The sequence below is a fragment of the Sycon ciliatum genome, chromosome 8, assembly GCF_964019385.1.
Source record: "Sycon ciliatum chromosome 8, ocSycCili1.1, whole genome shotgun sequence".
In the NCBI taxonomy this organism is placed as follows: domain Eukaryota; kingdom Metazoa; phylum Porifera; class Calcarea; order Leucosolenida; family Sycettidae; genus Sycon; species Sycon ciliatum.
In genome coordinates, this window is record NC_088650.1 from 32,181,124 (window position 1) to 32,201,949 (window position 20,826).

Consider the following 20,826-nt stretch of genomic DNA (forward strand, 5'->3'; position numbering starts at 1 on the left):
GACTTTCCCGCACGCGAAATAGTTGACCTCAGATCAACTTTTTCGCGACGCGGCGCGTTTCCCGTATGCTAAATGAAGTATGAATCAGGCTTTAAACAAGAAGCCATCTCCTACTACGACCATACCCTCAACCCAACCAAACACGTAAGGATCACAGCACAATGGAAAAAGACGTAGACTACGTTTACGCAACACAAATTCTGAATTTACCGGGCTATTGTAAAACGCAGCGTATACAAAATTAGTTATCTAGCATGGTCCTGATTGATTTAGACAGAACACAATTCGCAATAAATTAAAAAATCCCAGGAAAGGCGAAGAGGAAGCAATAGTTTTATGGTGCATTTCCGGGTTGAAAATAACTCGGGAAATTCAACAATGGCTAGGGCTAGGGGGCTATGTCTGGCGAAGGCAAGATTCACACACTGATTGCTGGGCGGTAAATATCACAGCAATATACTGGTATCTGTTCACCTACCCATTACCTATGCATATCCTATTGCATCATAACGACATCATGCCATGCTGATCTGCCCAATAGTGACATCATAATGACATTATGCCATGCTGGTCTGCCCAATAGTGACATCATAGTGTATATAAGCACCAGGCAGTTGTGCGAAAAGACCTACGAGTAGATATCACTGTATCCCATTCGGAACGTGCAAAGAGGAGCCATACAGTGTATAGATGTGACCGAGATGGAACCCAATCCACTCTCATGAGAACGTGCAAAGAGGAGCCATACAGTGTATAGATGTGACCGAGATGGAACCCAATCCACTCTCATGAGAATGTGCAGAGTGCGGATAACCCGGGCAGATGGAGAGCAATCCACTCTCATGAGAATGTGATGAGCTTGCGCGGAAGATGTCCAGTGTCTCCCAGCGCACGCAACGACACCCGTCCAGTGGGTCTAATGTCCAATACTGTCAGGCTGCAGTGAGCCAGACTGATACGTAGCCATGCTGATGGGGGGATTTGCAGAGCCCTACAGGGTGCGTGTACACAACGGAAACACAAAAAGAGAGTGAAGTAAAGACTAAAGAGCTAGCACATGGAATCAAACATTTTTGTACATATTTGCCCCGAGTAAAGCAGCTCTTGACATCTGGTACTTCAAAGTAGGTTCACAACACAGCTCAGATCCCCAGTGCAACACTGGCGGTTCAGTTCTCAAGTGAGTGGTTCAGTTGTCAGAGGTCAGTACTCGACATACGAGGACGAGTAGATCTACAAGGCAGTACGTGTAACTTAGAATCCTAGAGCTGTGTCTATGAATCAGACTAATAGATCGTATGTATGCAGCCCAAGTACAGTGCACATGCACACCCACACATGGTGGCATGCCCTGGTATACAATGCCGAAGGTCATGTGCTTCTTGTTCAGCGAGAGCTTAACACTCACACACACGTGCACGCACACACACACGCACACACACCTACCTGCAGACGAAATAGCGAATGACGTTGGCGTGACAAACAATCACCTCCACACTGTCCGTCTTCTGGTCTACATCGGCACGGTGAAAGTATTGTCGGTAAGCTGCTTCAATGCGTGCTCCGTCGGTGTGAAACTGCTGCAGGGTCCCACAAAGACCACAGCATGTATCAACTCACAACATGCAAAGGTGATCACAGCATGTATCAACTCACATCACGCTACAGGCAATGGCAGCAAGTATGAACTCACAAACACGCAAATGAGGATTTACCCACCTTGGGGTCGATTATAGCCATGAACGTTGGATTTTATTTGCATTTACCAGTATGGACTGTATTCCAGCTGGGACCAAAGTCATCCCCGACGTTACGTGGCAGCGTGAACAAATGGTCTGACATGTGGACATGCTGCATGCAACCCGACTCTCCAGGAGGGCCCGGAAGGGGTGCGGTTCGCTATGAACGGGATTGGATTTCCATGGCCCCAACTGTAGTAATCGCCCACTGAAGACCGAACTCGCTAACACCCAGCTGCACGATCTCAGGGCCAGGTTTGAGCTGCATCACACCGACGTTGTGTTACGAACAGAAAATTCTTGGCTAGTCGGTGTAAGTAGTTGAGATCATTTGCGCTCATGTTCGCCCACTCAGTAACCATAGCAACTTAGTCCTAAATGATACCAAGAGTACATGAAACCCAGAGTGTGTTGCTTTGGACTTTTTCTGCATGGGTGTCTGTCACGGCGAAATTTAAGGATTACAATTTTGTAGATCGTAATTATTTGCTGCAGATCTGAGGAGGGAAGTGGAGTAGTGCGTACAACTGAGCTGCAGCTGTGCAGAAACAGACCTGCTTGAATTCTGCTTGTGAGCACTACATCACTAACATGATGTCATCCCGGCATTTCTCCGTGACAACAACCCATCAGAGCTGCGCACTCTGGGTCTAATGTACTCTTGGCCATACTCACATAATGCGCTGGTTTGTAGTTCTTGGATGGCGGTTCCGGCGGGTAGGGTGCACCCTCACGCAGCAAGTCGCAGCTCTTCGAATCGACCGCGGCGAAGGCCTTGATGAACGGCTGGAATGTCTGCACGGCCCGTGTCATCGTAGAGTGAATGAGCAGCGATGGCTGCGTGTCTGCTAACAAGTACTCGAGACGTGCAGCCGTCGCACTGGCCTGCTCGTGTCCCAAGTCAGTGAGAGTCCGCTCGAGATCTGAACGTGCCGATGTGTTGTATTGACCATGGCGGATGAGAATAATACGACGTGACGCCGTGGGCCGCTGCAGTTCAGGTCCATCGGGCTCACGTTTGCTGGGTGGCGTGCTTGCTCGGATATATTCCGGGTCACGTTTATCCCAGTTCTCATCCCAGTAAACATATTCGCCTAGGAATGGTGCGTCTCTCATGTAGGCACTGTCCGTTGGTAAGTCATGAGTATACGGCACGAAGGAAGGTGGTGGTACTGGGATTGGCTGTGCCGACGTACTGCTTCCCTGATCCACAGATGCTGCGTGCACAGTAGGCAGGAAACTTCGCTCTGCGAAGCAAGTTCCCAGCAAGCTTCTCTCTTTGCTCGCACTCAGGTACCCTCCGGCAGCAATGGCTCCCATCGCCGCACCGGCAATGGTGACGTGGCCCAGACGACCAAACATTATGAACAGTGAAATAGGCTCTGTACGACTATGTTGAGAAGGAAGAAGTCAGCTAAACTACTACAACTCTATTCTGAAGTGAAGGCAAGCGAATATCACAGGAAATTTCAGGTTGAGTTCAAAAAATGAACAAGATTTTTTGAAAGCTGGAACACGTGGCCGCAAAAAAACGGCAGGAAAAGAGTCAGATCAAGATCGATCAGCGAGTCGTAAAATACCGGTATTTTCCGACTCCCTGGTCAAGGTGCGAGAGGCAACTTCTTGCTTTTTTTTTAGATACCGGTACGAGTACTGTCGATCGTACTCGTAGATCTAGTAGTAGTAGTAGCAGGGAGTCGTAAAATACCGGTATTTTACGACTCCCTGAGTAGTAGTATACTATGTTTTTCGATTTTGACAGCATGTTACAAGGCGAGGACGCGTATACGCGTAGTGCTCCTGACTACAACCATAAACCGGCTGGCAGAGTCCCGGTCTTGCGACCATTTGAACCGTATTGGGAAAACCCAGGTTCGGACCCTCGTTACTCTACGGGTTTTCCCAATACGGTTCAAATGGTCGCAAGACCGGGACTCTGCCAACCGGTTTATGGTTGTAGTCAGGAGCACTACGCGTCCTCGCCTTGTAACATGCTGTCAAAATCGAAAAACATGTTAACTACCAAGCAAGGCTTCTGTTATACTTATAGTAGTATACTAGTACGATCGCACGACAAGGAATCGCTCGTGCAGTCGTGCACGAACGACGGTTAAAGGGGAAGTCCGGTGAAAAATTTAAATTTCACAGTCCGTAGAGTTCGGGGCGCTGAGTCGAATGGTCTTTGTCCGAGGAGGCTGCGGCCTATGGTTCGTCAGATACGCCCAATCGAACATGTGCGGATTTGAGCGCGCCTCACCCAGATCCAGGTGATGACGTCACAGCGTGCAGCCAGGTGGCCACACCATCTAGATGTGTACAAAAACGGCCATATTCGGAGCGCGTTCGATTGGGGAACCGTTTGTCGCAGCTTCTTCGGACCAACACCATTCGATTCAGTGTTACAAACACTACGTACCCTGTGATTTTCAGCTCGGTAAACCTCGAGGTTATACCGTATTTTAGCCGTTTCCGAGTTGGACTTTTTCCGTCGACATGCACTGGCCTCTATCTACGGCTCTAGCAATGCGCTGCGTGCATGCTACCTGTAGACGAGTGTAGTGTAGTCAACAAACTCATCACACACGGAACTACTCCCGCACTGCCATGCTGGGGTAGGCCTATACTAGGCTATGTACAACAAGACTCGAGTCACAAGACTCAGAAAACTAGTCAACACACGGACTTGTCATGTACTACACTCGTATCATGTCAGTCGTGTAGTCAGAGAACGAGCGTTTCTCCTTGCCGGTGGTGGTTGTGCTTTGAGAACGCTCCCGCCTCATTATTTTATGCTACAGCGATGAGTGCACAACCGTGATAAGTGACAAAACAGCGAACAGCTCCCGAACCTAGAACTTTCAGATCCCGTAGCGTTGCGAGCGAAGAGTCGTGCACGTAGTTCAAAGAGCCTGCACTGTTCTCCAATTGAGTGTCCGAAATACGCCAAGTTCGCACCAAAACATCACCATGTGGCGGGTTACTGGAGTCTAAGCGAATCGGTATGGAACAACATTTAGTCTTAGAGCACTCGCATCACTCTTCTTCATTTTTGGCGACTCTGCTCTCCAGCGAGCTGATAATTATATCGGCTTCGTCTGCAATAGCTGCTGCTTCTTCATCAGTCGGAAACTCAGTAGCGCTCACTCTTGACCGGCCCGCGCGGCCATTTCTTCAGCTGAATACCGAGGTTCTCAGCCCCAGACCGAACTCATGAAGGTCAGCCATGGCTGCATCCTCACTCTCACAAGGAGTTACGTCTTCGGAGTCGCTTGCACCACCTACTATGGGTCGCCAAATCATTTGAAATAGCACTGACTGTACTATTGCTTTCACGCACTCCTTTTGACCTAGCTGCACGCTATGACGTTGCGGAGGGTGTGGCGCGGCCGCATGACGTCATGGTGCAGCCCCCGAAACTCAGTTTTTCAAACGGAAATATCTCGAGAACGCTTTGTCGGGGACATGTGGGACCAACACCATTCGACTCAGCGGCCGAAACTCTACCAACCCTGAAATTTAAATTTTTCACCGGACTTCCCCTTTAACGTAGATCTACGTGCAGCATGCTACATCTTTACGAGGCACCTGTGACGTGTGTGTGTGTGTGTGTGTGTGTGTGTGTGTGTCACGCTCCTTATAAAGAAGAGGCACCTGTGACGTGTGTGTGTATGTCACGCTGAAGCGCTGCGCTATACGTGTGCGGAGCAGCGCTGGCCTGAGCACGCGAAGCGTGCGAACAGTGTACAAATACTACAATGGTGTAGCACAGTGTAGCTAGCGGCCGCAGAAGCACTGAGCATGCGAAGCGTGCGAATCGTGTAGACTGTAGCTAGCGGAATCAGCCACAGAAGCACTGAGCACGCGAAGCGTTCGAATCGTGTAGCCACCACCACGTGCTGAGCACGCGAAGCGTGCGAACAGTGTAGCTGTAGGTGGTATAGGTACAGCATAGGTACTAGGTAGCACTAGCAGCCGCACAAGCGCTGCGGACCACGTGAACCGTTCTCTGCAAATAGAAACATCTGCAACAAAAGGATACAAAAGATCTGCACTGACTGCACTCTGCATCTGATCTGCAGTGAAGAGCGCATCGCACTTTTGTTCGTATTAAAGTTTATGAATTTTTTGAGCCGCTTCATCCGCCACCAGGTGATGGACAACCCTGACCAGCCTCCCGAAGGCGTAACAGATGTCCCTCCTTCTCCTTCCAACCATGAAGAACCTTCCTCACCAGGACTTCAGCGGTCTGGCCACCACCACGTGCTGAGCAAGTGTGCTGTTCATGTACTTACTTCACCCGCATGCCACATTCGGCCAGGCAACGCTGGCCTGGGCTGGGGTGCTGCTAGTGATTGTATACAGTACGAGGTGATTCGTCATTATTGAAAGGGGAAGTTAAGGCAAAAATTAAAATTTCACCAGTTGTAGTCTTCGGAGTGCTGAGTCGAATGGTCGTGGTCCGAGGAAGCTGAGACGCTCCCTTCCTACTTGAATCCCAATCGAACTCGCGCACTTCCACCGAAACTGGGTGACTGCGCCCTACTAGATGGGGATTTGTATGCAAAATGTCACTAAAAGCGCCATTTCGTTCTTATAAAAGCACGGATGACCGCGATTGGCCCATATATTGTAGTCTTTTGGACGCTGCGTCGACTGGTTTTGGTCCGAAAAGGCTGCGACGCAGCGTTCCTCCTTTATTCCCAATCGAACATGGTTGAAGAAGCGGTCACGTGGTCCTGCGTGCCCAAATCACCTGGTCACCACGCCAGCAGGTGACAACTTTCACACCAAGGTTCAACTCGAGTTCAACTCGAGTGACAGGACTGCACCCAAAAAAGGTCAAACAGGCTAGTAAGTAACCCCGCAGGCACGGTGACCAGGTGACTGGTGTACGCAGGAGCACGTGACCGCTTCTTCAACCATGTTCGATTGGGAATAAAGGAGGAACGCCGCATCGCAGCCTTTTCGGACCAAAACCAGTCGACTCAGCGTCCAAAAGACTACAACATATGGGCCAATCGCGGTCATCCGTGCTTTTATAAGAACGAAATGGTGCTTTTAGGGACATTTCCCGCATCGTGCAGCAGGTGTGCCAGCATAGGGATAACAGAGCGCTTGCTGGCATTTGCTTCTTTGACTTGGCCAAGGCTTTTGATACCGTCTGGCATCGAGGACTTTTGGCAAAGCTCGAGCATGCATTCAGGGTACGCAAACAGCCACTCTCCTGGCTGAAATCTTATCTCTCTGGGCGTTATCAGTACGTAACTGTGCTTGGCACATCCTCGGCTGCAGAGCCAGTATTGTCGGGCGTTCCTCAAGGATCAATTCTTGGTCCCCTACTATTTATAATTTACGTAAACGACTTACCTGCAGTCTTCCCTGGAACGTCTCTGTTTGCTGACGACACGACCCTTCTCACCTCATCAGCTTCCCTCACTGGCCTGAAAAACAACTTGCGTGCTGGCATTCAGGAGGTTCTTTCCTGGATGTCGTCCTGGAGGTTGTCCCCAAATCTATCAAAAACAAAGATCATGCTCTTCCCGCCCCAGCCGGAGTTCACAACCCTCATCCATGCCAACTTTCCAAATCCAATTGACATAGTGTCTTCTCACAAACACCTTGGCATTGTGATTGACTCTGCACTCTCTTGGGTACCTCACATCGAATATATCTGTAAAAAATCAAGTAAATCCTTAGGAATTCTCTCCCCCCACTGCTCCTACCTCCCACTTTCTTGCAAGCTTCTTTTTTATTTCGCCTACCTTCGCCCAATATTTCATTATGCAGATACGTCTTGGGTTGGGTTATCCTCTTCCGCTGCTGCAAAGCTTGAAATACATCACAAGAAAATCCTTAAAATTCTCCTCCGTCAACCCCGCATGCTCTCATCATCCACCCTTTATAAAATCGCTCACACAACCCCGTTATCACATGGACGCAGTGCACACCTGGCTTCTCTTGTCCATTCTATTAAGCTTGAGTTGTGCCCACCTCATCTCATGTGTTTTAATTGGTTCTCTTCTCTAAGAACTAGAAACTCACTCTTACTCCCTAAGTGTAACTCATCCACTCTTTTGCGCTCCCCTCTCTTTATTGCTTATTCAGTTTGGCTCACTCTACCTAGAGAAGTTAAGGACCTGACCTCACTCCGCCTGTTTAAGATCCGTGCCGCCCCTTATTTACTACGACATGCATAGCTCATTATCCACATGTCCTTTGCGTCTCTGTGTTTTTCACTGTTTTTATTTGACATTATCTTTCTTTACGGAGTTGTTGTTGCTGTTCGTTTTGCTACTCTTTCTTTTTCCCTCCCCTTCTTTCTATTTATCGCCGTGGTTGGCAATCACCCACTCTCGTAATATTGGCCGGTGTTTCCGCCGAGTCTTGAGATGTTGCAATAAATAAATATAAATAAATAAATTTTGCATACATCTAGTAGGGCGCAGTCACCCAGTTTCGGTGGAAGTACGCGAGTTCGATTGGGATTCAAGTAGGAAGGGAGCGTCTCAGCTTCCTCGGACCACGACCATTCGACTCAGCACCCCGAAGACTACAACTGGTGAAATTTTAATTTTTGCCTTAACTTCCCCTTCACGAAAGTAAAATAGCCTTCCGTAGGGTTCGAGGTGTGAATCTTTCCATTTCTTCCTCTAAAAATGTAATACTGATGTCCTTGGATTGCAATGTTGGGTTTCTCATTCACATAATCCTTGGTGTTGGGAAGCAGGTGGCAGTTGAAAAATGGCAATTTTTCCGCATATTATTTGTTGTGGTAAAATAGGCCTTAGCAGCACAATTTCAAGTCAGTTTTCAATAGATGGAGACCTTACGTATCCAGGATGGTCCAGCAAGACTGGATCAAGATAATGTTCATCCAAATACAAGCCATTCAAGCTTGCATAGCAATAGGTGTGTCACCCTGATTTCATGTGCAATTGTGATCAACATCTGTTAGCAAATTCAGTGAATGCCAATGCTTGGCCATTACCAGGGTCAACACACCGACATTCCTCCTTCCCAGGCGTCGTTTCCAGTATGTAGCTATCATATGCTTCCTCTTCAGCTAAATATTTTTTTATTGGGAACACAGCCCTACAAAGAGACATGTGGAGACAAACACAAGACAAGACACAGGGGATGTAGGGACGACGTGCCGATGTACAGGGAGCAACTCGACCGACCAGGGGTCTCGGCGTTAGCGTTGCAACCTGGCATCAAAAAAAAGGGGGGGTGCATGGTCAGGTAGCAAAAATAATAATTTGGTGCGAGAAAGGGGCGCTAGTATTGCACCAAATAATATAAATACGTGTAATGACTAAACAAGAAGGGAAAATGAAGAAAGAGAACAATAATCATAACAAGCAAGTACTAGTAGAGAGGTAAATACTAAATGGGTCTCAATATCATCGTCACAGGTACTGTGTGGACCACAGCGGAGCCATCTCTTTCGGATTAGATCCTTACATACGTTGACCTTGAAGGTTTGGAGGCGTCTTGAATGAGGCTCGTGAAGCAGGAGGTCCGCAGGCAGGTTGTTCCAGGGTGTGATGGCGAAGAAGGGGAAGGATCGCAGGAGGTAGTCAGGGGCTGTGCGAGGGGCTGTCCACTTCAGCTGAAAGGCATGGTGCGTCTGACGTTTTTGCCGTGTGCACATGCTAGCTACGGCAGGGGGCTTGGTTGGTGGCAGCATGGCCTTTACCTGGGGAGGCCCTGGAATGTAGTGCAGCTTGAACAAGTATGACAGGGCTGCCACCATCCGACGAAGCTGAAGACTTTGGAGGATGGTTCCAGGTCCCAGGAAATGCAGGGCACGTTGCTGAACCTTGTCCAGCTGGGCCATGTTAGTTGCGGCTGCGCTCGACCAGGCCAGTAGGGCATATTCAAGTAGGGGTCACACGAATTCCTTGTAGACCGTCACTCGAGCATGGTCGTCCAGGATGGGTGCTGCCTTTCGTAGGAAACCCAGCCTTTGGGAGGCGCGCAGTGCAACACTGCGAGTGTGCGCTCTGTAGGAGAGAGTAGGGTCGAGCATGACTCCCAGCAGCTTCAGGGTATCTGTCTCCTGGAGTGCTTCACCTCCAAAGGTGACTGGTGGAGTGCAGGGGGGAACGTGCTTGCGATGTAGAGTCATGCGCTGTGTCTTGGCTGGCTCAAAACAGATACGCCACTTGCGGCCCCACTTCTCAAGACTGTTGAGGGACCCTTGGAGGGAGGCGGTGGACTGTTGGAGATCGTCAGTTGGCTGTACTAAGCTGTAGAGTGTGGTGTCGTCTGCAAAGCTGCTCAACTGCGTTCCTGGAGTTAAACATTGTTCAATATCACAGGTGTATAGAAGGAAGAGGCTGGGTCCTAGGATGCTGCCTTGGGGGACACCAGCCCGGATGGGTTGAGCATCTGACGTCTGGCCTCCAACCACAACGCGGATGTTTCGGTTGGTGAGGTAGTCCTGTAGCCATACAAGCAGGCGTCCGTCGACGCCGGCCTGCTTTGCTTTGTACAGCACTCCTGTGTGCGATACCCGGTCAAACGCGCCTGCAATATCCACGGCGAGGACCTGGACACAACCGCCAGTACTTATGGTGTGGACCCATTCATGTTGGAGAGCCGTTAAGATATCTGCGTTCCTCTACCACGGCGGAATCCAAACTGGCTGTTTGGCAACACCTCATGCTTCTCTAGGTAGTTAACCAGTTGCGTGTTTACAATGCCCTCCATGACTTTCGACATGATCGATAGCAGTGATATTGGTCGGTAGTTAGATGCCAAAGATCTGGAGGACCGTTTGTGAACTGGGACTACATGGGCAAGTTTCCATGCCCCAGGTTGCACACCGGCTTAGCTAAGAAGCAGAGGGCGAAGAGCTTTGCCAGTGGGTCTGCAAGTTCAGATGAGCACATCTTGAGCACACGAGCAGAGATGCCATCCGGTCCAGTTGCTTTTGATACAGCCAAGTTCGCCAAGTGCCGTTTGACCGTTGCTGCGCGGAAGTGAATGTGCTTTAGCGTGGCATAGGCAGGTCGTTGCAGGTCAGGCAGGTCAGCAGCACAGAGGTCGTTATTGCCAGGGCTACACTTGTTCGCAAAATGCGCTGCAAAGCACTCGGCTTTCTCACGAGAAGAGTGGAACTCTTGTCCTGCATGGTTGGTCAGCAGGGGGATGTCAGAGCAACGTCCCTTGCCTGCTGCGCTCTTAATGGTTGACCACCACTCTTTGTCCCGGAGGGAACCTGCAGTAAGCTTGTTGGGAATTCTACGTTGATGTGCTAATCGCGCTGCATGACACGCTTCCACTTCGTGGTTAACAGTTGTGATGTACTGGACCTTGTGGTTATCGTTGCGGGGATCGCGTCGCCACAGCTTCCATGCCCGCTCCTTGGCATGATTGGCGTTAGAACAGTCCGGTGTCCACCATACAGGGTTGGATTGGTGCACCACAAGCTCTTTGGATGGTATGAACTGTTTCATTCCATGCATGATGACATCAGTTACGCGCTGACAGGACTGCTCCGCACACCCATGGATCTTGGCGGGCCAGTCTATGTTGCGGAGGTAGGCTCTCAGGCGGTGCCAGTCAGCAAGGGCGTATTTCCAAACCTGTCGAACAGCAGGATCTTCGCGTCGTGGATGCTGTTGGAGAAACTCGGCAATGATAACGGCATGATCAGATCGTCCAAGTGGTGCATAGGCTGTGGTGCATAGGGGTGTGAGAAATCAGAGATGATAAGATCGAGAGTATTGTTGCCGCAGGTTGGCTGGGTGACATGCTGGACAAGATGATGTGCTGCGCAGACTTGATATGTTGTCACTGAAGGTTGAAACCAGCGGCTATGACTCTCTTATACTCTATTTTACCGTAAACATCGCGCACTGCAGACTGAAAGCTCTTGCAATGTCACTTCCTGAAGGAATATCAGTCTCAATTTTGGAGGGGAACTTGACAGAACATTGGCAATGGCAATGGCAAAACGAATTTTGACGTGACTTTTTTCAGGCGCTGGCAATGAGATATTTTACCGTTTTGTTAAAGGGGAAGTATACCCTAAAATCAAATTTTCACCAGTTGTAGTCTTCGGGGTGCTGAGTCGAATGGTCTTGGTCCGAGGAAGCTGAGACGCTCCCTTCCTACTTGAATCCCAATCGAACTCGCGCACTTCCACCGAAACTGGGTGACTGCGCCCTACTAGATGGGGATTTGTATGCAAAATGTCACTAAAAGCGCCATTTCGTTCTTATAAAAGCACGGATGACCGCGATTGGCCCATATGTTGTAGTCTTTTGGACGCTGAGTCGACTGGTTTTGGTCCGAAAAGGCTGCGATGCAGCGTTCCTCCTTTATTCCCAATCGAACATGGTTGAAGAAGCGGTCACGTGCTCCTGCGTACACCAGTCACCTGGTCACCGTGCCTGCAGGGTACAACTTACTAGCCTGTTTGACCTTTTTTGGGTGCACTCCTGTCACTCGAGTTGAACTCGAGTTGAACCTTGGTGTGAAAGTTGTCGCCTGCTGGCGCGGTGACCAGGTGATTTGGGCACCCAGGAGCACGTGACCGCTTGTTCAGCCATGTTCGATTGGGAATAAAGGAGGAACGCTGCATCGCAGCCTTTTCGGACCAAAACCAGTCGACTCAGCGTCCAAAAGACTACAACATATGGGCCAATCGCGGTCATCCGTGCTTTTATAAGAACGAAATGGCGCTTTTAGTGACATTTTGCATACAAATCCCCATCTAGTAGGGCGCAGTCACCCAGTTTCGGTGGAAGTGCGCGAGTTCGATTGGGATTCAAGTAGGAAGGGAGCGTCGCAGCTTCCTCGGACCAAGACCATTCGACTCAGCACCCCGAAGACTACAACTGGTGAAAATTTGATTTTAGGGTATACTTCCCCTTTAAGAAATGACTCAATGTTAAAAAATTACGAATCACCTCGTACAGTCAAGAGTCCATAACCCAAGAGTCCATAACCCATAGTCCATGACTCCCCCCTTTTCATTGGGCAGATCTGCCCGTTTGGTTTGCGAATTAAAATAAACACAACAACAACAACACAACAACTCTTGGTACAGTATACAGACTCAGTAGACATTAGCGAGGTTTTGCATTCCGAAATTCGGCAAAAAGATTCGGCACGCGGGAACGAGATCGAAAATGCACACGAAGATTCGGAGTGTTTGTTCGGAAAAAGCTCACTTTGCCGAAAATATTTTTCGGATGCATTTTCTTGTGGAAGAGCGCTAGCGCGTGATTTATTCAAAGAGGTTTCTTATCTCGGCATCGCTTGGCAGGCGTCTTTGGCGACATAGCATCGTCAGCTAATATTTATGTACAGTCACGGGCGGCAGCACCTTTTTTGGCTCCCGAAAAGCGGCCTTTTTTGTAATTTCCTGGGCTTTAGGCCACCGGAAAAGTCCTTTATTTAGTAATAAAATGGCTAATAAGCCCGCTGCTGAAGTGGACATTGCAGTCCTGATCGACGGGGAGCTGAGGGACCTCATCAGGCAGCGTGGACTGGAAATCCCACGAAAAGCCACCAGACCCGATCTTGTTGCCCTGCTCAGAACATCGCTGGATGAGGACAAAGAAGTAAGTGAACCTACTAGCACGAGCCCCCTGGCTGCTAATGAGGGTGTTGTTGCCAGCCTGTGCTCAGCTCTGTCTGAACTCACTAATGTCGTCCGAGAGTTGAAGACTGAGTTACACGCCATGAGAGAAATAGAAGCTAAATTCAACGATTCTGCCAGAGAGGTGTTGTGCCTGAAGACGGAAGTACGGGAACTTAGGAACGACCTGCATGCCAAAGTTGAGAGGTACGATACGGTGATTCAAACTTTGAACAATGACCCCACTGAACCAAGCTTTACCAAAACCGTATCCTCCACCCCACAACATCGACCCACGTATGCAGAAACTTTGCACCAACAACCAGCATTGCAGCCCAAAAATACTGCCCCTGCAGCTGCCCCAGCTGCCCAAAGGCCACAACGCCAGCCTCCCAAGCCGTACAGGCGACAGGAATCGTCTCGCTGGCTGGCACCCAAGCTTCCAAAGAGCACCACCCGATGTGCACTAACGGGTAAGCCAAGAGTCAAAGTGTTCTACGTTGGCAACGTGGACCCCGAATGTGATGCCAAATCAATTGCAGAGCATTGTCAGGCACAGGATGTACACATCGTGCAGAGTGTTGTGTACACCTCGGAGCGCTTCCGAACAGGGTTTGCCAGGGTCACAGTGCTGGCGTCGGACGCCACCACCGTACAGGACAAAGCATTTTGGCCGGACTCGCTCGGTTTTGCAGTTCGTGAATGGCGCTTTGGTGCTGACGGCACAGCTCCAGCACTCACATAATGCCACACACCACCTACCGGTATTCACAGCCCCTGAACCCGCATGCTCCTGTGTTCACCCCTTCGTCTCCAAATCCCTCAACCCCAGCATTCTACTCTACAATTCATCCATCCAACCGACTAAATGTTGGCCACATAAACATTTGCAGCCTACGACATAAAACCCATGTTATAACTAAGCTAATAGATGAGCACTGCCTAGATCTGCTGGCGGTTACGGAAACGTGGCTCGACTCAAGCATCTCGGACACTGAGGTTTCTGTACCAGGCACAATTCTCTTACGTCGAGACAGGCCGTGCGCTGATGGATGCACTTGCCTATCCTCCTGCACTCCATGTCGTAAAGGAGGCGGGATCTGCATCTTCGTAAAGGAACATGTTAAGGCTAAGCACATCTTGGACCACTCACACTCCAGTCTAGAGTTGATGTGGCTTAGAGCTGGCACAGGCAAAGATAGTACCTTGTTTGGTTGCATATACCGTCCCCCATCCGAGCCGGTAGAGTTTTGGAATCGGCTCGCTACATCCACGGAGCAGCTGGACGGCGAGAATATTGTGTTGCTAGGTGACATAAATGTGGACTTTCTGCGTCAGACGTCCAGTGCGTTCCACCATCTCAAAGACACGTTGCTACTTCCGTGCAGACTGGCCAATAAAGTAACTGAAGCAACAAGAATAACAGGCTCTACCCGTACATCCATTGACTGTATTCTCACAAACATTGATCGAGTTCCGTCAGCCTCTGTCGTGGACTGTGAGTTTTCAGACCATCGCCTCGTCATTACTTCCGTCCCAGTGCCCATCATGGATGCGCGGAGCAATACTACTACCCATCAAACACGCAGAGACTACCGGAACTTCAACGCTCAGCGTTTCTGCGATATGCTGCTGTCCTCCGATCTTCATATCTTTACATCCCGTACCCCAGACCTGATGTTGGACGAGTGGACAGGGAAAGTCAATGCTGTGCTTGATATCATCGCACCGTACGTAACCAGGAAACACAGGAAGTCCCGTCGGAAAAATTGCCCGTTCATGACCTCGCCACTCCTTGCCTTGATTAGAAAGCGCAAATCGGTCTTCAAGAAACTAAAAGCTACTAACTTTCGAGACGAGAGCCTATCTGTACAATTCAAGCGGCTGCGCAACCAGTGCAATAACTTGTATCGACACCTACAGAATCTTTACTTTTCAGACCAGTGCCAGCGGTATGAACGGGAGCCTCGGCAGTTCTGGAAAGCCTTGAATATGATCACAAAGCGTTCCTCTCCGAAGCAAACAGTTACCATCCCACCTGAGCGATTGAACGACTATTTTCACTCGATTGTCACAGATAAGGAAGCGAATTACAAGCTCCCAATGGGACCTGCTAAATCCGACGACCTTACTACGTTTTCAGCCGTTACAGTAGCAGAGGTGAAGCTTCGGATCGGTGACCTCCAAAGTAATAAAGCCCCTGGACCGGACGGCATTCTTCCGTGTCTACTTAAAATATCAAAAGACGTAATTGCTCTATCACTTGCTATCTTATTCAACACTTCCCTCTCGTCTAGTCAATTCCCATCCTTGTTCAAAATTGCAAACATTACACCAATTCTGAAGTCAACTCAAGGCCCCCGCGACTGCCCTTCTAACTACCGCCCAGTGTCTTTAACATCTATCCTAGCCAAGCTCCTGGAGGGGCTTGTGTTTTCTCGTATACATCTTTTTTTTAATGATCGTTGCCCATTCCATGTGGACCAGTTTGGCTTTCGGAAGCACCGTTCTACCGGACAGCTTCTCACCAAGGTTACGAACGACTGGCTTGTCTCGCGCGACGCTGGACTGCATACGGCGGTTGTCTGTATTGATTTGAAAAAAGCGTTCGATATGGTGAAGCATCAACAGCTTCTTCTTGCTCTCGCAGCTGTCGGTATTTCGGGAGTGGCCCTGGCCTGGTTCCGATCATACCTTTGTGCCAGACAACAGCGGGTGGTTACCCACACTGGAACATCTCCGTTGGTGGCAATCACTAGTGGCGTGCCACAGGGCACCATTCTGGGTCCGGTGCTATTTAACATATATGTACGGAAGCTCCCATTGACAGCAGAGGCCTTTTCTTGCAAGCTCCCGATGTTCGCTGACGACATGACGTTGTATGCCAGCAGACGTACACAAGCTGAGGCCGTCGCTACCGTTACTGATTCGTTATCTGCAATTTCTGTGGATCTAGACGAGCTTGGGCTGCGCATTAATACAACAAAGACTGTAACTTTGATGATTTCTAAGTCTTCTCAACCCCTCTCAACTCCAATCGTTTTTAACCAACAGCCTCTGACTCAAGTGTCTAGCACGAGAATCCTGGGAGTCATTGTAGACAGTGATGTTTCTTGGTCTGGTCACATAGACTTTATCGTTAGGAAGACTTGCACGAAAATTGGCGCTCTTCGACGGTGTTTTCGGCAACTAAGTTTGAAGGCAACACGGCAGTTTATCCTCTCGGTTATCCTGCCTGACTTATTATACTGCTGCTCTTGCTTTGCAATGAAGCTATCCGCCAAGGACCGACAGCGACTCTCGTCCGTTTATCGTCGTTCTGTACGCGCTGCTTGTGGCTCGAAACTACAAGAGGACGTCATGCCGCTGTTAGCTAGATTGTCGATTGATCCGTTTGAACATTACCTTATTCGTAGCATTGCTAAATTTATCCATGTTAATCATGTCGTTTTCCCTCTCCCAAATCTGACGGACCTTTTCCCTCAAGTTTCAACCGGCCCTAGGACAACAAGAAGCTCTTTTAATGCTGCTATTGCAATATCTAAATTCCGGACGACTGACGGTGTCAATTCCTTTTCAAATCGTGCTGCCCTGTTCTTTAATTCTTTGCCTGTGGAGTGGCGCACCCAGCACCGCACTACATTTGCTAAGCACCTTCAGACCATGCTAAAAGACGCAGCGTCTTTTCAGAAGTATTTTGATCTTCTTTTCAGCAAACTCCCTCATTGATCTGCACCGCCTGTATTGTATAACTGTGTTTACTGCGTTCCTAGTTTAAATTCGTTTTTAAAAACATCTCTTTAATTCTTGCACTATCCCATTATGACCATGCTTAAAGACGCAGCGTCTTTTCAGAAGTATTTAGATCTTCTTTTCAGCAAACGGCCTCATTCATCTGCATCGCTTGTATTGTATACCTGTGTTTACTGCTTACTGCTTACTGCTGCTTTATTGTTCCAAGTATCAGTTTAGTTTAGTTTAAATATCTCCTATTATTATTATTTTATTTTTTTTTCCTCACCCCACACCCCTCTACCCTGTTATCGGCCCTCTTAAGAGTTGTGTTCATCACTGTTGAGGCTTCCGATGGAAAATAAAAGAATACTACTACTACTACTAGCTACCTCTGATTGCTCCTCTCCACTGCCTGTCTACTCTCTTTCGCCTGGAGTGTCCTCACCGTCATCTGTGTGGCTGAAAAGACTATGGCGACACGCATAAAATTTGACTTGGCCATGGAGTTGGTTTTTCTGAGACGACTGAGGAGGCAGGTTTGGCCCTCGACTCTTTGGGCGATCAAAGTTCGTTGGAATCAGCAAGAAAAGGAGCACGGGACAGGACGTTGCTGATGCTGGGGCTCACGAAATGAAAACACATCATTTTCGACTTGCAAAACAAACGTTGGTGCGAAAATTCGACATTTTGATGTTCGACAAATGACCGAAGAACGCTGTACCGAAATTCGGAATGCAAAACCTCACTAAGGGCCGATTCCCACTACGGTACCGTGAGTGCCGTGCCGTGAGTACCCATGGTGATTTGCTCACGCGAGGGGCAGTTTTGGCGCGAGTTCATTCCGTGGCTCCTGCCGTACCGCGCCGTGGACATTCCGGTGCCGAGGGTCTCTGGGGGGTGGAAATGGCATGCCGTGGTATTCCGTGAGGTCGAATGCAGTGAGTAGTAGGTATTTTACTACTCCCTGAAAGGAAGTTTGTTCTTTCTTTTGTATTTGTGGTACGAAGTTTTTTCTTGGCTTTTGGCTTTTCGATTGGTTGATTCTTGAGCTTTCTGCAGTCATCTCCCCCGCTATTTTCCCTCAGGACCAAAGTCAGAAATTGAAAAAAATGGTGATCCGGCCTGCCGACGGAATGCACGGAATGACTGTGCGCAGGTGTAAATCACTCTCAGCTTCAAGCTCGTACCGTGGGGTACACGTGACCTACCCAAATCGTCGGCACGGCACTCACGGTGCCGTAGTGGGAATCGGCCCTAATACCGTTCACGCTATTTCGACGGTCGGCGTGTACAGAGGGCGAGTCTACTGTTTTTGATGTGTGGGCCGATTCCCACTACGGTACCGTGAGCGCCGTGCCGACGATTTGGGTAGGTCACGTGTACCCCACGGTACGAGCTTGAAGCTGAGAGTAATTACACCTGCGCACAGTCATTCCGTGCATTCCGTCGACAGCCTGTAGGCACCGGCGGATTATGCCGCATAATTTGGTGGTTGAAAATTTGGAGCATAATTTGGCATCCTTTCGGAGGTAGGAGCATAACTGCATGACATGATTGTATCACAGTTCTAGTATGTAGGCTACACAATTGTGTACAATGCACCTGATCAGTGCTGGTGGTCTGCATAGCAAAGGGTTCGGAAGTCATGCAGATAGTATTTTCAATGAAAAGCAGGGTGGAAATCATGGAAATACATTTTGCGTGCTCGAACTCGTCTTCTCAAAGTTCTTTCTCACCCTGATACAGCACATGTAGCAGAAGATGCGAGTGAATCAGCCTTTATCAGGTATCCGGATCCCGGGGCGGACGAGATAGTGATGGGTAGTCCGCAAAATTCCGCGTACATGTACACTATGCTTGTTAGGAAGTCATGACGTCTGGATCTTAGCAGCTATGACTGTGCAGGCTATGGGTATTGCTCTAATAATTCAACAAATTGAGGTATAGTTGATGTTCGGTAATGATGGAAGGAGAGCTGGAGCTACGGGAGAGATGAGCTGATTATGAGAATTCGCAGGGTTAGGGTGACAGTCGGTTGGACGAGTATGACGATTACGAAGACAGTTGAACATGACAGTTTTCAAAGGTAAGGAAAAAATCTTTCAAAGCAAAAGAAGTCAACTAATGAATAGAAGAAGTAATGTTTTCTCTTTTCCAGGTTGATCTCTAGTATGCATGGACACCTTGGTATGGGGATACTCATGTATTTTGTTGTACTTATGGCCACTTGCAAGTACGAAAAAGGCACAATTGTCCGAACTTTTAGGCTCCATAAGCACAACAAAGTGAATATGTATCCCCGCGTACCAGAGCATTATGAGGATTTTGCGAGCATAATGCGAGAATCCATGAAAGCATAATTCCATGATTTCGCGGGCATAATCCGCCGGTGCCTATCGACAGGCCGGATCACCATTTTTATCAATTTCTGACTTTGGTCCTGAGGGAAAATAGCAGGGGAGATGACTGGAGAAAGCTCAAGAATCAACCAATCGAAAAGCCAAAAGCCAAGAAAAAACTTCGTACCACAAATACAAAAGAAAGAAAAAACTTCCTTTCAGGGAGTAGTAAAATATCGAGACACGGTAAAAAAACATTCGGCAGCTGAGTCCTGACTCCTGACGCGTGTGAGGTAACCCTACAAGTTACTAGGGAGGTTCTGCTCTACGTTATGGGAACGCGACGCAAAGAATCACGCGAACTCTCTTCGCGTTCCCGTAACGTAAAGAAATCCTGTTCTGCTCTACGTTTCACGTAGAGAAGTCACGTGGAATGTGTACCGGGAATTCCCTTTCCATATTTGGCAGTTTTCTGCCTGCACTCGAATGATACCCAGCAGATCCGTACGCATTTCCTCTGCGTGTGCCACAACGTAGAGAACCTCACCTCCGCGTAGAAATCTGGAGCCAAAACACGCGAAGCCGTAGACTCTAACCCAGACGCCTGCTCTCTACGTGATTTCTCTACGTTTCACGTATAGCAGAACCTCCCTAGTACCGTTTCGTTCTCCCGCTAAAAAGAGCTTTCTATCGTCGAAACGGTACCAAATTGCAAACCGACGGTATTTTGGGTTTGGGGTACGAGTGCTGTTGGATCTAGCGCGTGAACTATAAAATGCCATGTCTAGTACGAGTCGAGTCGTACACACACAAAAAACGGTGCAGGCCGACCGTCGAAATAGCGTGAACGGTAAAACGCTAACAATGTCTAGTACAGAGCTAGCGACGCAGAAAGTCACAAACGAATCGTGAAGTGCGGCAGGAGGAAAAGCAGCGAATCATGGATATTTGGGGGGGGGGGGGGGTCCTAGCCCTAGCACAACTCTTATTATGAGTCTTAAAACGCACACAAATGGCGTAAATCGATAGAGTTGTATTATTACTGTAATACAGTGGTCCCTCTATAATCCGGCACCATTTGTGCCACGAAAATCTGCTGGATTAGGGAGGGTGCTGGATTAACAAATCTGATTTACTGCTGCAATGTGCATGAAGAGGACATTTTGGCTACTGAAAATTGTGCTGGTTTATCGAGGGTGCTGGATTATAAAGTGCCGGATTAGAGAGGGACGACTGTATTGACAAAGCAATGAAAGAGAGATAGAAAGGCAACTGCCTTCGATGAAACCAAACTATCTACCGGCCTAAAGCTCTAGTCTACAAGGGACCTTATAGGTTGAGAATGTCTTGGCCAGTGAAGAAAAGAGTGTACATAATTATGTAGTAATTGTAGCGAATCCCACCGCTGGCATCAATT

The 20,826-nt window shown here is 48.8% G+C and overlaps 1 protein-coding gene across 2 annotated transcripts; it reads right to left on the reverse strand.

Annotated features, from left to right (window-relative positions):
• Positions 1-174: 174 nt before the first annotated feature.
• Positions 175-3,204, reverse strand: LOC135822794 (serine/threonine-protein phosphatase PGAM5, mitochondrial-like). Of its 2 annotated transcripts, none has more exons than XM_065335621.1 (3): positions 2,415-3,204; positions 1,447-1,577; positions 175-991 (listed from the first exon to the last, which is right to left on the reverse strand). In XM_065335621.1, exons 1-3 carry the CDS (start codon positions 3,099-3,101, stop codon positions 841-843), a joined length of 969 nt encoding a protein of 322 aa, XP_065191693.1. In that variant the 5' UTR covers positions 3,102-3,204; the 3' UTR covers positions 175-840. The 2 variants fall into 2 exon arrangements, with proteins under 2 accessions (XP_065191693.1, XP_065191692.1); XM_065335620.1 differs by having other exon boundaries at positions 1,447-1,580.
• Between the last annotated feature and the right edge of the window lie 17,622 nt (positions 3,205-20,826).

Coding starts and splice junctions, on each gene's coding strand:
- LOC135822794 (XM_065335620.1), bottom strand. CDS start 3,101: ATGTTTGGTCGTCTGGGCCACGTCACCATTGCCGGTGCGGCGATGGGA. Junction 1,581..2,414: donor ACTACAAACCAGCGCATTAT/GTGAGTATGGCC, acceptor GGGACCCTGCAG/CAGTTTCACACCGACGGAGC. Junction 992..1,446: donor ATTCGCTATTTCGTCTGCAG/GTAGGTGTGTGT, acceptor CGCACCCTGTAG/GGCTCTGCAAATCCCCCCAT.